This window comes from Colias croceus, chromosome 1 (genome assembly GCF_905220415.1).
Source record: "Colias croceus chromosome 1, ilColCroc2.1".
Taxonomy (NCBI): domain Eukaryota; kingdom Metazoa; phylum Arthropoda; class Insecta; order Lepidoptera; family Pieridae; genus Colias; species Colias croceus.
The window spans coordinates 12,543,674-12,560,568 of NC_059537.1; the positions used below are offsets into that span (position 1 = coordinate 12,543,674).

At 35.0% G+C, this 16,895-nt stretch overlaps 3 protein-coding genes across 3 annotated transcripts; 2 read left to right on the forward strand and 1 right to left on the reverse strand.

Moving 5' to 3' along the window:
- The first annotated feature begins 556 nt into the window (after positions 1–556).
- Positions 557–9,856, forward strand: LOC123694017 (translation initiation factor eIF-2B subunit delta). The gene is made up of 10 exons (XM_045639314.1): positions 557–807; positions 1,144–1,866; positions 2,550–2,714; positions 3,184–3,317; positions 3,563–3,662; positions 4,737–4,916; positions 5,513–5,640; positions 6,464–6,641; positions 7,391–7,571; positions 8,664–9,856. The coding sequence occupies exons 2-10, from the start codon at positions 1,336–1,338 to the stop codon at positions 8,867–8,869; spliced, it is 1,803 nt and encodes a 600-aa protein (XP_045495270.1). The 5' UTR covers positions 557–807; positions 1,144–1,335; the 3' UTR covers positions 8,870–9,856.
- Positions 9,857–9,913: 57 nt separating this feature from the next.
- Positions 9,914–11,584, reverse strand: LOC123694538 (dolichyl-diphosphooligosaccharide--protein glycosyltransferase subunit 1). Its single transcript, XM_045640001.1, has one exon. It carries the CDS (start codon positions 11,546–11,548, stop codon positions 10,130–10,132), a length of 1,419 nt encoding a protein of 472 aa, XP_045495957.1. The 5' UTR covers positions 11,549–11,584; the 3' UTR covers positions 9,914–10,129.
- Positions 11,585–13,125: 1,541 nt separating this feature from the next.
- On the forward strand, positions 13,126–14,386 carry LOC123691049. Its single transcript, XM_045635252.1, has 2 exons — positions 13,126–13,448; positions 13,709–14,386. The coding sequence occupies exons 1-2, from the start codon at positions 13,409–13,411 to the stop codon at positions 14,020–14,022; spliced, it is 354 nt and encodes a 117-aa protein (XP_045491208.1). The 5' UTR covers positions 13,126–13,408; the 3' UTR covers positions 14,023–14,386.
- Positions 14,387–16,895: the final 2,509 nt, after the last annotated feature.

The following is a 16,895-nucleotide window of genomic DNA, read 5'->3' on the forward strand; positions in this document are numbered from 1 at the left end:
ACGCCGATTACGCCGATGACGCCGCCGCCGCCGGCAAATTAGATGCTAGACGCCGCCGCCGGTCAAATGAGCATCGGCGCACATGTCTACTACTTACACGATAATAACTCATATTATAAGCTACGATTGCTCCAATACGCTTGGCGATAAAAAATGGTCAGACAAATGGACAAAGTTTACTTTGTAAAATAGTAGGTAAAAGGCACGGAATAGACGAATTTCCTTTTTTTGCTTCGGGCCTTCTTCGGACTAAGTACCTAATTCTAATAGAAATATTAGGTACAAATGGTTTTATTTTCATAGTAGGTACTAAAATAAATAATTAAGTAGGTACTTCGAATCTTACATGTCTGTTGAGCAAATCTTGAGAAAATACTGTTATGATAATACCTAGGTATGTGTTTGCGACTTGCGAGTTCATGACCTTAGTTTAGTGACTGGCGACTGCAGCCGTTGGCCTTCTTCATCTTCATTCAAGATTGACAATTAAAAAAAATAGGTACCTATGTCAAATGCACAATAAACAAGACATTAGGTAGGTAAACATTAAAAAAAATAAAACATGTCAGCTGTCGCTCGTCTAATCTGTCACGTCGACAGACGACATTATTTTGCACATATTTTGTCATTTGAGTTCCAATTTGAAACCATTTTATCATCTTATTAGGCTGATAATAATATGCTCATATTTTTCATAAGAAATAAGCTATAAACGAATATCAACTTATCACAGATCAAACTGAATATACACATTGTATAAATCAACAGCTGTATACGTGCATTGTTTTTGATTATCGATCGTACCAGGTAAGCAAAACTTAAAATAATTCAAAAATTATAAATAACATGTACTAATAACTTAACAATTTCCATTTTGCTTACAAGGACCATGGAGGTAAGGGTGCATGCATTGAGTTTTAATTTAAAATAGTATTTGAGGTTATATTGCATCATTTTTATGATAAATAATAATAAAAAAAGGCTTTTAACCTTCTTTTAACCGATGTATATTTATATTTTAATATTATTATTTAATTTCTGTCCCTTATTTTCTTATCATAAGTTTATCTTGTTTACATTTTTTTAAGTGAGCATCATTTTAACATTTATAATTTTTCTATAAAAAAAATAATAATTTTGCAGAATACCTGTGTAGGTATTACTAAACCATCACAAAGAAGAAGAAGAAACAGACGTAAAGTACTTAGAAACGTAAAGACTATCAATAACATATTACCCCAGGTAAATGAAGATTGTGACGGCACCAGTGACAAAATAATCTCACCATTCAAGCCATACGACGAAAATATAAACTCAACAAATTTGAATCATCCTATGATTGATGAGTTGGATAAATATTACAAGTCCTGTGCCAGTGTAAAAGAAGCAACGAAAATGTCTGCAGAAGCTCCGAAGTCTCGTGACGATGTTAAAGCTGCTAGGGAGGCGAAAAAGTTAGCGAAACAGAATGCAAAAAAGAAGGGACCTGCTAATGTAAAGAAAGAGGTGCCACAGGCTCCTGTGCCCGCTAAAGATACAAAACCACAAACAAGTAATGAAAATGTAGTACAAGAAAATAAGGAGGAAAATCAGCCTCAAGGAGATTATTACACAAGTCCATACACTAATTTAAAATATCGCGTAAAGGATATGGATGAAGTTGACAAAGCAGAAATGAGAATAATAGAAGAAAAGATAAAAGCAATAAACGAGAAAGCCAAAGGGACTGTTGAAACGGAAAGTGGTGAAAAAGTTCCTGTTGGCATGACCGTTGATGACGTTGTTAACACTTTGAAAGAGATTGTTAATGTTGCGAAGGAAGTGGAGACAGTTACAGCCATGGTACATGCTATGGATGTGAAAAAGGTACATTTTAACATATTGGTTTTAGTAAAAATAGACTAAATACTTGATTAATAAGTGTAGATTTTATTATTTTATATTGGATTGAAATAAGCATTATTTTTACAACAATTTTTCATTTACATTTGTGAAGCATTTAAGAAAATAACTAGATTTCCGCCCGCGGCTTCGCCCACGTTTGCAAAGGAAAACCCGCATAGTTCCCGTTCCCGTGGGATATCCGGGATATAAACTATCCTGTGTGTTACCAAGTTACCCTCTATATGTGTGATAAATTTCATTGTAATCGGTTCAGTAGTTTTTACGTGAAAGAGTTACAAACATCCATACATCCATACATCCATACAAACTTTCGCATTTATAATATTAGTAGGATCCAGGTTTTGGGATCAAACTGTAATGGGGGACTTATAAGACATAATTAATATAATGTGACTGGCTATAAAATAAATAATATGGACCTAAAAGGCAATAAAATGAAATGAAATTAAAAGTCTTATGGCATATAACTTGTATAAGATTAATGAATTTATATTAAACATCCTTATTTGAATCATAAAACAAGTAAAATTCCAATCACACCATGCAATAAAAAAAGTTAACAACTACTTTTTTACTTTACTTTTTAACTCCAAATGAATTGTAAGAACTAATCATATAAATTAAAAATTAAACTAATTAAACAGACAGGAGAAGCTGAAAAGAGTAAGGCTGAACTAAGAAAGGAGAGGCGTATGAAACAAGAAGCCCAGCGTGCCGCAAAACAGGCCATACAGAAAGAGGCAGTGAAAGCTGAACAAAAACAACAAAAGGAAGCTATTGCAAAGACAAAGGAGATTGCCGTTAATAAGGTGAGATCTATAAAAAACTAGCAAACCGGCGAACTCCGTTTCGCCACCAACCTTCTCTTTGCGATAAACCTCACGGAGCCCGAGACCTTTCCAATGAATGCAAAACTGTGGAAATGGGTTGGTGCGTTCTGGAGTAATAGAGTCAGGAAAGAAAACCCGACTTATTTTTATATAGTAGATTATGAAAAATTGCTAATTAACTAATTATTATTTGTAGAGATTTGTTTATTTTTGTTTTACTATTTAATGGTGTAAATTGGTGTTGCTAAAAGTATGTTTTTGATTATAACCAAACCTTTCGTTATATTGATTACCTGGATCAAGACGAATCAAAAAAAGGATCAAAACAACAGGTTGTGGAACTAATTTTAATACATGTTAGAAATAGAAGAAAATTTTAGTTTAAAAAAATACATTGGATTTTATAAAAGTTTATAGAAAATTAGTAAGCAAAATTATGTTTTTTTAGGAAAAATCACCGAAACCAAAAGCTGTAGAAAAACCTAAAGTGAAGTCACAAAGCACACAAAAACTGAATTGGTTCCAACATCTCTCAGCGGAACATCATAAGGAGGCATTGAAACATATGACAATTAATTCTAAGTAAGTACAAATTAATTGTATAGGATTGCCTTCTTGTCCCCACTCAAATCATTCTAATTTTTGTTAATTTTTAATTTTTATTTCGAAAACACTTAAATGCATATTAGAAAATTACCCAATGTTTAATATAAATAAAGTTATCCTTTCTGCTATTTTATACCTACATATTTTATCTAAAAAAAATATTGTTTTATATGTACGAGACCCATACAAATTAAATAGAATTTTTCTTTTACTTTCTATAGCCTACACCCTGCCGTAGTCAAATTAGGAGTTCAATTAGCTACTGGAGTAATTACTGGATCCAATGCACGGTGTATAGCACTGCTGGATGCTCTTAAAAAGGTACATTTATGTTTTAAATTATTGTAAATAGTATGTTGTCTGTATTTTTGTTAAAACAAAACATACATTTTGCCGCAGGCGCCTGTTCCTATTAACATACAAATATTATCAAATACTAATTGTCTATACTATCCCCTATATATGAAACCCAATTTACATGATTCAAATGGATAGATCTTTCACTTGACACTTAATGTCGTTAGTACACCGACGCATTCGCGAGCGGCAGCGAAACAACGAAAAATCTGTCAGTAGTATGGCAGGTTTTCGCATAATATGATATGTCTCACTCTAGCACATAGATAGATGAAATAGTTGCGTCCTTGTCAGTATTGTTTCGCAAGGAACTGCGAAATAGTTGCGAAAACATTGCTGTTTACTAACGTTCCGCAGATATTTCGCTATGCAGTAGTTTCGCAGAGATTCGCTGCCGCACGCGAATGCGTCGGTGTACTAACGGCGTAAATCGTTAAAATTCCTGTACAAACAGAAAATAACATTCGAAACTTATTTACGCGAGCTTTGCGCGTGATCGTTGACAACCAAGTGACCTATTGGCTTAGCGCTGTATCAATACTTGGTTGGCGAGCTTCGGTTTCCTGTGCATTAATAAACTTTTAAAATAAAATAAATCTATTTATATCAAAAAATTAACATAAAAAAAGTATCTGTCCCGCTACAAAATCACGCACAATAAAAATTATTTTACTAAGAAACATGATAATTTTTTAGGTGGTTGAATAAATGAATGCAATATTATTGTATTCTTTTTTTTTAAACTATAAACTTTCCTTAGATGGTCCGCGACTACAGTCTCCCCGCGCGAACCGAATTCGCGCGCGGTCTAGAAGCGCAGCTCGCGGCGAGCCTCGGCTTCCTGTGCATTAATAAACTTTTAAAATAAAATAAATCTATTTATATCAAAAAATTAACATAAAAAAAGTATCTGTCCCGCTACAAAATCACGCACAATAAAAATTATTTTACTAAGAAACATGATAATTTTTTAGGTGGTTGAATAAATGAATGCAATATTATTGTATTCTTTTTTTTTAAACTATAAACTTTCATTAGATGGTCCGCGACTACAGTCTCCCCGCGCGAACCGAATTCGCGCGCGGTCTTGAAGCCCAGCTCGCGGCGAGCCTCGGCTTCCTGTGGTCGCTGCGGCCGCCCGCCGCCGCGCAGATCAACGCGCTCAAACACTTCCGCCACCAGCTGACGCAGCTGCCCAACAATGTGGACGAGTTTGACGTGAGTTATACACACACATGCACATTACACAGATACACAACACACACACACACACACTCGACACACAACATACTCAGACATCACACACACACACATATCAGGCTATAAACCCAGCTCGCGGCGAGCCTCGGCTTCCTGTGGTCGCTGCGGCCGCGCAGGCCAACGCTCTCAAACACTTTCGCCACCAGTTGACTCAGCTGCAGCCCAACAATGTTGACGAGTTTGACGTGAGTTATACACAAACACGTACACACAACACACATATACACCATACACATACGTCACACACACATGACACAAATCAAACAAACACATTCTCATACACAAATCAACCACCAATTAACACAGATGTCGAACAACGTAAACGAGTCTGACGTGAGTCGCGCTGAATACAGACACACACACGCACTTACAGATAAAAATGCCACTCACACACACACACAAATATGCATTAAACACACACACTTCCACTACCAGCTAATTCAGCTACCGAACAATCTTGACGAGGTTGATGTATACTTTAATTTTAAGAAAAGTACATAATATGACATTGATTGTATATCGGCTGTTTTCTAAATAATATATTTCTTGTGCAGGCCAAAAAAACGTTACAAGAAGAGATAGATAGATACATCCGGGAGCAGATCGACATGGCGGGTGAAGCGATCAGTATCACCGTACGGAATAAAATATCTAATGGCGACAATATACTTACTTATGGATGGTAAGATTGATATTCAAAATTGTTTATTCATACTTTATAATTTATATCACTTGTCAAACGTATTATACGAGCCTAAATCCATACTTTATACTATAAATATTATAAATGCGAAAGTAACTCTGTCTGTCTGTCTGTAACTCAATCGCGCCTTAACTACTGAACCAATTTGCATGAAATTTGGTATGGAGATATTTTGATACCCGAGAAAGGACATAGGCTACTTTTTACCCAGGGACATAGGATAGGTTTTACCCCGGAAATCCCACGGGAACGAGAACTATGCGGGTTTTTCTTTGACTGCGCGGGCGAAGCCGCGGGTGGAAAGCTAGTAATAAATATTTGAAGGATATTGAGCATGTTTTGCTTGCATGCTTTTAATCCTAATGTTCCTGTTCGAATATCAGTAAAAAAACGCCTAAAATACTCCTTATTATATAAGTTACCTATCAGTGAAAGTCCCATCAAGTATAGTTTTTAGAACCTCACAAAATATAAACAGTATGTAAAACTAGCCTCATCAAATTATGGGGTTCAATAGGTCATTAGTTGTTTGCTTTGTGAAAATAATTATATTATTCAAATTAAAAAAAGTTATATTTTGGAATAAACATTGTTCTCTAAGGGAAAATAAAACAATTGAGTTTTCAGTCAACCTAAGAACTTAATACATCTTTGTAAATAAATTTCTGGACTGTCTGCAGAACTTGGCACATATTTAGATCTCATTTATTTTTTTGGCAAATTAAGTCAACGATTGAACTCGGCTTCAAATTTTACATTTATGTTTTTGGTAGGATTTATTTAAATTCATCCTCAATTTCAGCTCATCGCTAATAGAACGCATCCTCCGCGAAGCGCACGAGGCCGGCGTACAGTACAGGGCGGTGATAGTCGGGCACCGACTGAACCGCGCTGCGACCGAAATGTTGCGACGATTAGTCGCAGCGGGAGTGGCCTGCACGTACGTGGATATATCCGCGCTCAACTGTGTTATGAAATCTGTGAGTATAACATTATAAATTATATTGTAGTATAGTCATAGTTGTGATAAAAAATGTCAGTAATATCACCGCTAAGTGCAGCGACTAAGCTAGTAATTTATCGATTCATTTTTTTATATGGTAACCTTAATTTTTTTCTTAACTAAATTGCTTTCATTTATATTAATTTATAAAGAATAGAAAAAAACGACGTGTGTCATTCGGGGACTACCGCGGTAAAGCTATTGCATGCTATGCCTTCAAGCCACATCTCCGCATCCGTTCACGCCAATCCGGGGCGGACGCTTGACCAACTCAGCCACCCGTGACCCGCCAGACCGATCGAATTTATTCATTAACCTTACATTAACATGCTTTTAATTATTTTATTAACCACAGACAGATAAGCAAAAGTAGCTTGCTATAAACCACAGTTAAAAAAAATATAGTTTTCAACTCAATCCACTTGAAACCAATGCTTATGAGATTTTTTTAACCGACTTCAAAAAAAAGGAGGAGGTTATTAATTCGGCCGGTATGTTTTTTTTTATGTATGTACACCGATTACGCCGAGGTTTCTGAACCGATTTACGTGATTCTTTTTTTGTTCGATGCGGGATGGTGTCGAATTGGTCCCATAAAAATTTTATTCGGATAGGCCTAGTAGTTTTTATTTTATGAGCATTTTTGTCTGTATTTGTAAATGTTGCAAGTTCAAATTTGAAGTCGGTTGTTTTTAACGCAGCTATCACTAATTGTTATCACCACAGATAAACAAAGTAGTGCTCGGCGCGAACTCGCTGCTCGCGAACGGCTCGGTGCTGGGCGCGGCGGGCACGCTGCAGGTGGCGCTGGTGGCGCGCGCACACAACGCGCCCGTGCTCGTCGCCTGCGAGACGCACAAGTTCTCCGACCGGGTGCAGACTGATGCGTTCGTGTATAATGAGATTGGTGAGTGGAATGGGGTCTGTGGTTCGTGGATCTCGATAGAGTGCAGACTGATACGTTCGTGTACAATGAGATTGGTGAGTGGGATGGTGTCTGTGGTTTGTGGTGCGTGCTCGTCGCCTGCGAGACGCACAAGTTCTCCGACCGGGTGCAGACTGATGCGTTCGTGTACAATGAGATTGGTGAGTGGAATGGGGTCTGTGGTTCGTGGATCTCGATAGAGTGCAGACTGATACGTTCGTGTACAATGAGATTGGTGAGTGGGATGGTGTCTGTGGTTTGTGGTGCGTGCTCGTCGCCTGCGAGACGCACAAGTTCTCCGACCGGGTGCAGACTGATGCGTTCGTGTACAATGAGATTGGTGAGTGGAATGGGGTCTGTGGTTCGTGGATCTCGATAGAGTGCAGACTGATACGTTCGTGTACAATGAGATTGGTGAGTGGGATGGTGTCTGTGGTTTGTGGTGCGTGCTCGTCGCCTGCGAGACGCACAAGTTCTCCGACCGGGTGCAGACTGATGCGTTCGTGTACAATGAGATTGGTGAGTGTGGGTTGTACATGTTTTGTTTTTTTTTTTTTGCTTGGTTGACAGTTACTTTTTTTTTGGCGGTGTTTTTTTTTTTAATAACAGCTGGGCACAGTAAGTGTACGGCCAAGCAGTATAATTGTACATCCTGACTCAGCGGTTTACACGATCCTATTACATTACCGTAATACCTATTACATTACCGTAATACCTATTACATTACAGCCCATACAGTTAGTAAGGTTTTTAAGCTATTGCATAGCTTCTTTCGCGGGCCTTGAGCGCGGGTACCGAATCCAGAAATTCCGTAACGAAAAAAACCTCACGCTCCCCACTCCGACGGGCTCGGAGGTGTGGCTTGAAGGCATAGCATGCAATAACTTTACCGCAGTGATAAAATGTAATATATAGCTATAATATTATAAAAAAGAAAGATTTATTTATACCAAATCAGCTCCCTAAACAAAGCTTCAGAACTACATGACGAGTGTTGCCATCACATCTAAATTCATTTTTTAGGAAAGTGATTTACAACATTTACAACATTAATTATACATTTCTATTTCACAGGCGATCCAGACGCGCTCATAGACAAATCAGACGACAATTCCCCGCTCAAGGATTGGCGCACAAATCCTAACCTCACTTTACTGAATCTAACCTATGACGTCACTCCGCCAAGCCTAGTCACAGCCGTGGTCACAGAACTAGCTATATTACCTTGCACTAGCGCTCCAGTGGTTTTAAGATTCAAAACTTCAGAATATGGAATGTAATTTGACTAGCTAAAGTAAAGGGCAAAAGTAATTAATAAACGTTGGTACAACGTAAATGTCAACAAAGCTCTAATTCGATAAAAAAATATCTGAACAAGGGTGCTGTTCCACCAGAAGCTATGTGACCGTTTCCACTGATGCTAAGCTATAGAGCAGTGCGAGTAAGGTGTGTTATGACGATGCGTAGCTCGAGTTAAGGCCGGTTGCAGAGTTTGACCGACCATCAGTGCGTACGTCAGTCGCGCTTGTCATGTGTATGGAAATTCATAAAACCGTTCATAGCTAGACCGACCATACGCACGCGTATTGTCATACGTATAATAGGTGCCACTCTACATAGCTATCTACACTATTAGTGACCATCTACAACACAAATTAATAGCACACACCTTTCCATATAAAAAAAGAGCGTGTGCCACGCACACGTGTCAGAAGAGAAACTTATTTGGCACGATTCAAAGATCCAAAATCGTCGTTTTACTCTATGACGTGCTGGTATTGCCATGAAACTACTTTGAAATTTCAAATTTCACTCTCAACGCGCCGAAGTTTCACTTCAAAATGTTAAGTGTTAACCTATGTGCATCAATAAATAATAAATAAATAAAATATAACTTTATTTGTCTCATCACAACATTAGGTAAATAGATACATTGCTTGCAAATCAATGAATATGATTGGTGAATATCAAATGCATCCACAGCAACATAGCATAGCAAATCTCTGGTGGAAAAGCACCCTGAGTTGTTTGTACTGTATAATATTCATGTGCATGTTCATTTAATTTAATATTTTGTAAGAAAATAAAATTATAATGTATTTGTACAAATATTGTCAAATATTATTTAAGGACAGTAAATCCGTTTTGTAAAAAATCTTTGTCTATTACTGTCTATACTTGGTCTATAGTCTATACCTATAGTTTTAATTATTGTACATGCTCAACTTTCTAAATGTTAAAAAATAAAAATAAATAAAATGTCTTCATTACTGTTAATTATTTTACTCTCTTATGTACCTTAAACTTAAAAATTGAAACAACAATTAATTTTTTTCTCTTTATTGTATGTAATAAAATTGTATTTAACATTATTTCAATTTATGTTATAATAAATTGGAATTGATAACATTCCATCTGCACCAAACACAGTAAATGCTAGTTGAATAAATAAAACTCTACTAATCTCATGTCTACTTATGCTCACAATAGTTCATTCTCAGACACAAGAATATGACCAATTCCAAATAAAATTACTATCTTTACTCCTTGTGAGGATGTTCTGGTTTGTGGATTGAAAAGTCTAATCTTACATAAATAATAACACAGAGGAATAAGCTGTATAGAGATGCGACTACTAATAGAGGTTCCCTGAACATAAATATAGTTGGGAACGTGTAACGGAGTTGGAAATCTTGAATATGGTTCTCAACTACATTTTTCTTAGTGAAAGATATTACTGGGCGCCCATGAGTATCCAAATATGTGTAATGTACAGAGTCAGCCAAACGAGTAAGTGCGTATGGGAAGTTCACTTTGATGTTGTGAGCTAATTCAGGCAGGATGACTTTAGTTACCAGTTCATCAACTTGCATATCATCGAAAATGTGATCAATCACTCTCATCTTAAGAAGATACTCATTTCCAGAGTGGTATAGATATTCGTAACTTGGGACATTGTAACCTAGAGTGTAATGTGTCTTCCAGCCTCCAAAGAGAGGGTAGCGAGGCCTCAAGTCCAATTCGACTGAGTCTTTCTTGACTCTCATGTTGGAAGTAGAAATGTTTCCATTGGTATCACGATAGTAAACATCAGCCGCTGATGCTGGTAATAAGGTCTTGTATGCGCGCACACTTGCAGGGCCACTGTGATGGTCTTGTTGGTAATCATAGCGAGAAAATGGACCCTTCAGCTTAGCACCAGTGTGTTCAATTTCAACTTTCTCTTCTACAGCTATGTTGCCCCAATGCGACACTTCAATCAGACGCTCAATACGACTGACAGTAAGGAATGGAGAGTTATTTTTAAAGTGTACATTCAATTCTTTTTCTGTGAATGGACCAATATTGGGATAAGCACCAAATATAAGTGTACCGTCTAGCTGGCTGAAAGGCTTCACTTTTGTGAATGATTCAACACTCTTTGTATTCAAGATAACATTGGTTTTTTGCGATGTAACATAGTATGGTGAGAAATAGTATAAGTTACCATTATATTTAACTAGTTGATCTTCCTGTTGAGTTATAGCAGTAGGATATGGGATTAAAGATTTAGTAAACACCGATTCTGTGGTAATAACTGCTGAGGAACCTGCATTTATCGCGTCTTTAAGTTCTACACGATAAAACTTGATATAGTCGAAGCCTTTTACTGTTGTCTCTATTAAACGGAGTTCCTTGTTATTACTGTCTTTTGCTCCAAGGAACGCTAAATTATCTTTTGCTGCACTTTCTACAGCTAATAAGAAATTCTTAATCGGAACTTTGCCTGCATTTTCCAGGGTTAATTTTGAAGTTGATTTTACGAGCTGGGATGAGCAATCGATTATTCTGTCTACATTTTTTATTTTTATATCACTAGATATAGTGTCTATATTTGTAGATCCACATATCGTAAGAATTAAAAAGAGAAATACAGCACAAAACCGCATTTTGCCCATCGCCGGTATTTCACTTGACATTTCACTAATAATCAACGCAATCGGAAGTACACGCCATCAATTTTAAAGGAAGTTGTCTATAAACTTACCTGTATAAAAAAATAATAAATATGCTATTCATGCCAAGACTGGAAAACCTGATTCGTCTCATAAAAGAAAATCCAAGAACAGTCGGTAAAATATGCTGCTCTAATAATTTTTCTTGTATAAACTATAAATTATGTATTTTTCCATAAACAAAGCTATAAAACGTTATACCTTAGAGTATATATACTATCTATAGAGTGCGAACAACCAAGTGGGAACAGTAGGCACAGGTGGGAACAACACGACGCTCCCGCCGCGAGCGCTCGCAGTCGTGGTTGAGTGCTCACGAAGTGCGTTGCTCTGGATTTTTTTTCATATTTACGAATAAACATGGTGAAATGTGTAGTTCTATCTTGCAAAAACGATACTAGAAAATACACAAAATCGAAATCCACTATCACATTTCATCAGTAAGTCGAATGTTATACTTATTTTTATAAAAATAAATCTAGCATCGCGGGGGTGAAGGGCAGGTGGGAGGCGGACACGCGCAGGCTCGCTCGCGCGCCTCACTGCCGTCACGTGATCGTAGTGATGTGACCTGACCAACGCTGTACTCGATATAAAGTTTAAAAGAAGAACTATATTTTAAAATTAAAACTCTTTTAAAAATGTATTATAAATAAATTTGTGGTGTGTTCTGTATGATACACTTTCTAATATTATGAATGGGAATGTATTATAGTGTAAATGTAAAGTATGTAATGTTACGATATATTTTCTGAACCGCTAAATGGATTTTGAAGATTTTGATAGTAGAATGGATAAAATTAAATAAATAAATTATTAATATTATTTATTATATTATCATTTTAAATTATTAATTATTCCTTTATATTTTTTACCATTTTTAAAACATTATTATTATTGTTTGATTTATTATTAAAGAAATAGCACTAAACCCGATCTTTTATTTTATTAACTTTATTATTTAAAAAGTACTCACGTTTTTCTGATATTCCAATTAAACATATTTTTTAAAGTACTTATAATTAATACAAGAAAATTTCTTATATAATATTTAATATTCAAATGGAATAAACAAACTTTATTCAGTTGGTAAACAAATTTAAAATTACATATTTATACTTTATTCATATATTTTTCCTTTAATAACTTATTGAACATAAAATTTACTTATGATACATATTTATTTACATAACTTATCGATAGTTCAACACGCAATTGATACCTACCCATCCCTATTTGTCACACACACATCTATATAGTATCTATAGCTCATCTGCCTACGATCCGCACTAGGCAATTTGTGCAATACACTCGCTCTATACTATTGTAATATATACTCTAAGCGTTATACTAAAGGAGCTTTGACCTAAAAAAAGGAGGTTTTGGCCACAGAGTAGGTAGGTACTTTTAGTTTTATATGGTTTTGACGTATTGACATCTTCCATCTATGGTCTCAACTTTGTCAACTGACTTTGATTTATTGATAAAACTTCTTCAGACTGTGCTTCAGATTTTAATTTACACACAGGAGTTGTATTTATTTGGTTTTGTGATATTATAAGTGCCCCCTTTTCGCTTAATTCACGCTTAATTAATAACACAAACTCTTAATTTAACGACATTTAACACTTCCAAATAGATAGGTAGCTTAAAATTTAAGACTTCGATCGTTTTTGTTAAAAGTGTTCAACTTATATTTACTTGCGAACTGTGCTGGTATTTATTTATCAAAAACTTAATTTAAGTATTTACTTGATCGTATAAAGTAATTTATGATTTAAAGTTTTGTTACGAAGTGCTTTTGTTATTAAAGAATTAGGTAAAATGGCCAAATTGTCTCTTACACTGTGCGTTGTAATAATTGGTAAGTTAATTGTTGAAAATTACCACGCTCTGATGAGTTTTTTCATTCAGTCATTATTTTCTTATTCTATTAAAAATGTCTTATAACTTTAGATCTTTATAAAACTTAATCCATTCAAAATTGTTTGATTGCTATTAATTGAAAACTTGAATGTAGGTCATTATATTACATTTCAAGGTTCATTTATTACAAATACTGAACAATAAGAAAATAAAACCACATCATGCAATAGTTATTTATAACTTATTCTTTTTTTACAGCTGCAACCTTCATCATACCTACATGTGATGGTTTTCGAGGTAGGAGCTTTGGCAGAGGCAGTAGCAAGCATGATGCTAATCCTTCACCAAAGCAGGGTGCTCCAATGGCAGCTGGCGGGGGCTACGGCCCTGGACAAGGCCCAAGTCCCAGCCCTGCTAGACGAGGTCTTGGTATATCTGCGTGGGGCTTAATAACTGTCATAATATCAATAATTTTAGCAATGGCTGGCATGTACTACTTCTCCATTTGTTATCCAGTTATGTGCAAGAAATCTCGAAAATATGATATGATCGGTTTAGCTAATGCAGTTTAGGAATAGTATTAATACTTTTCAGAAACATGTACTGTAATTGAAAAAAGTTTGTCATCTTTTGATGTAAATGTGATACTCTTGTATTTTTGGAACAAATTTTTAGTGTGGTTGTGAGGTATACAAATAAATATTAGACTGAAACATATAGCTATAACAAGCTATGCTCCACTATTTTTAAATGATAATTATTTTTATAGAACTATTTTATAGCAGTATACATTTTATATTGAATATAAATTAAAATAGTGTTCATTCGTATTAAGTAGATGTAAGTTTCTTTTAAGTTATGCATGTTTTATTTGTGTACTCTAAAGGATGTATCAATTTTCATTTTCCATAATTAATGTGCTCTATTGTATAATTTATTTTGCACACTTGCCATTTTTCTGTGCCCAATTTACAATAGTACAAAAATAGTGATAAATTGATAATAATAACAAATTACATTATTAAATTTTTCAATCTTATTTTTATTGTAATTCTCAATTTCTGTATTGTAATAGCTAATTTGTAAATACAAGGAAATATAATAATTATATTTTTTTCATTGGAAATGAGTAATTGAATATCTATCAGTATTATGGTGCATTGATTGCTGTTGTTTATTTTTATAATATTAATTTGGAATGCTCAAAATAAAGACATTATATTAAATACATATGTGTTTTATTTACCCAAATGTTACTACAATTATTTATGATGAAAAATTGTTGCAAGTACTATCTATGCATCACCACAGAAAAAAACATTGTTAATTTGTATCAGTATGTAGTTAACACTATAAAAATATGTACTAAAATATTAAAATAAAAAGTTATAATTTGGAAATACAAAATAAGCAATTTGCATGCTGTGATCATTGTATCATATGTATATGTAGGTCACTTATGTTCCGCTCAACATACGCCATATGGCGTAACTGCACGCTCATTTTTTATTTGTTTTAAAGTGAAACGCATCAAATATGCCTTCGTGTGTGTTACGATATTGCACAAATAATACGGAAAAGTGCAAAGGAATAACTTTCATCGGTAAGTACCTACCTACCTAACTACTTAGAGCAAAAAAATGGCGCACAGATTTTGTTAGTGGTGTCTCCTCCATACGTAGTAATATTATCTCAATGGCTGTGATTTGATCACCTATGGTTCAGTGGTGCACGCGTAAGCAAACAACCGCGGTTTTCTGTCAGGCAGGTTAAAAGGATAACCTACTTGCGAGTTGTGTGACTTCAGTCTTATGAAGTTTTCCAGACTCAGTGTGTTTCCAATTTTAATTAGCATGTTAGATTTTGATAAAGTAACATGGTGCAACCCAGCCTTAAAACTTTTTTTGAATATTTGCTTTTCAATCACCATGATAGACAATTAAACATTATAACTAGTTTAGAAAGAGAATCTATTGTGTTTTGTAGTAAATCATTGAAGGAAATTATAGTTGCACTTTTCCATATATTGGTTAGAATGGAAGGGGACCATTTAAATAAAACCATAAATACTTAATTATCATTTATTATATAAATAAAATTCATTGTTAAATGCAAATATTAATCACACAATGGAAGCTGTAGTTATCAATTAAAAGTTATAAGAGAAGGCGAAATGTGATGTATTGAATCAATGCAAAATACATAATTTTAAACTATTCTTAGTTCTCTAATACAATGAATCACTGGACTATATTAATTATAGAGAATCTATAATTACAAAAATATAAGTTTAAAACTAAACTTATCATATTGTACAAACAATTTATTTATCATTACATTTTCTATAACCTTATAATTTCTATGGAATCAATTACGATATGTGATATTTTTATAAATTAATAAAAAACATTGGCAGTTTCAACTATACGTCTAATGTATTCACACAAACAGTTTGAACATTATTTCAAGATGACATAGTACAAATTCATACAGTACGATAAAAAAATGAAATTCTTTACCATTTATTAAACATGAAGGTACATATCACAAAAATTAAGTATTAGACTGTAGTCCGAACATTGATTTATTTAAAAAATGACAGAATTATCAAAAAGCTTACACTAAAGGCTGATTATGCTACACCGTGTCGCGATAAACATTATTTTATACTTTTTATGAAGTGATTCATGCCTGACCGTGCACGGACGGGGCACGGCGTTGAAATTCGTAAGAATATTGTTGAATCGAAGTACCTTATCACGCGTTGCGAAAGAGGGCCAAAACCTTTAACGACACTTTTACTATAGAAGACGTGCGGCGTGCGCATGTTTCTTAGATAGGGAGGCGAGGTAGCTAAATGGCGTAATTAAACGGCGCCGTCGAGACTTATCAAAATCGATAGATAAAATAATTTCGAAAAGAAAAGCTTCTATGGTAAAAACCATTTTAGCGGTGGGTTTGGCGTGTACGGATTTTCAAAAATGTAAAAAAAAATAGTTACTTGGGCATTCTCGAGCGCGTCAGATATTCATACTACGTATGCCCCAAGTGCCTCTGATAACAACGGTATACTAATCTGCCGGTTTGCGTGGTGGGGCTAGGCATATTAATTCGTCAAAAATGCACAAAAAAAAAATTTACTCGAGCGCGTCAGATTTTCGGAAGGGGTGTTAAGTAGGCCCCAAGGAAGCTCCCCTTAAAAAAACTGACGATTTCGGCGTGACGATAAGTTACGATGAATTTTTGAAAATGCAGAAAAAAAAAGTCCTTTTGAAATACTCGAGCGCGTCAGATTTTCATAGGGGAGGTTTATCTCGGTCTCCTGAAAGCATATTTTCTTAATCTGACAAAAATGTTGGTGGGTTCTCTTAATCTGACCGAAAAAGGTTTGAGAGTTTCTTTTTTTTAATCATCGTTATTTCATATCAATTTTTCTTAACACCCT

What these genes read in the sequence shown, in the direction of transcription:
- LOC123694017 (XM_045639314.1), top strand. Translation starts at nt 1,336, where the DNA reads ATGATTGATGAGTTGGATAAATATTACAAGTCCTGTGCCAGTGTAAAA. An exon ending in ATGCTATGGATGTGAAAAAG is followed by an intron (nt 1,867 to 2,549) that starts GTACATTTTAAC and finishes CTAATTAAACAG; the next exon opens with ACAGGAGAAGCTGAAAAGAG. An exon ending in AATATACTTACTTATGGATG is followed by an intron (nt 5,641 to 6,463) that starts GTAAGATTGATA and finishes CCTCAATTTCAG; the next exon opens with CTCATCGCTAATAGAACGCA.
- LOC123694538 (XM_045640001.1), bottom strand. Translation starts at nt 11,548, where the DNA reads ATGTCAAGTGAAATACCGGCGATGGGCAAAATGCGGTTTTGTGCTGTA.
- LOC123691049 (XM_045635252.1), top strand. Translation starts at nt 13,409, where the DNA reads ATGGCCAAATTGTCTCTTACACTGTGCGTTGTAATAATTG. An exon ending in ACTGTGCGTTGTAATAATTG is followed by an intron (nt 13,449 to 13,708) that starts GTAAGTTAATTG and finishes CTTTTTTTACAG; the next exon opens with CTGCAACCTTCATCATACCT.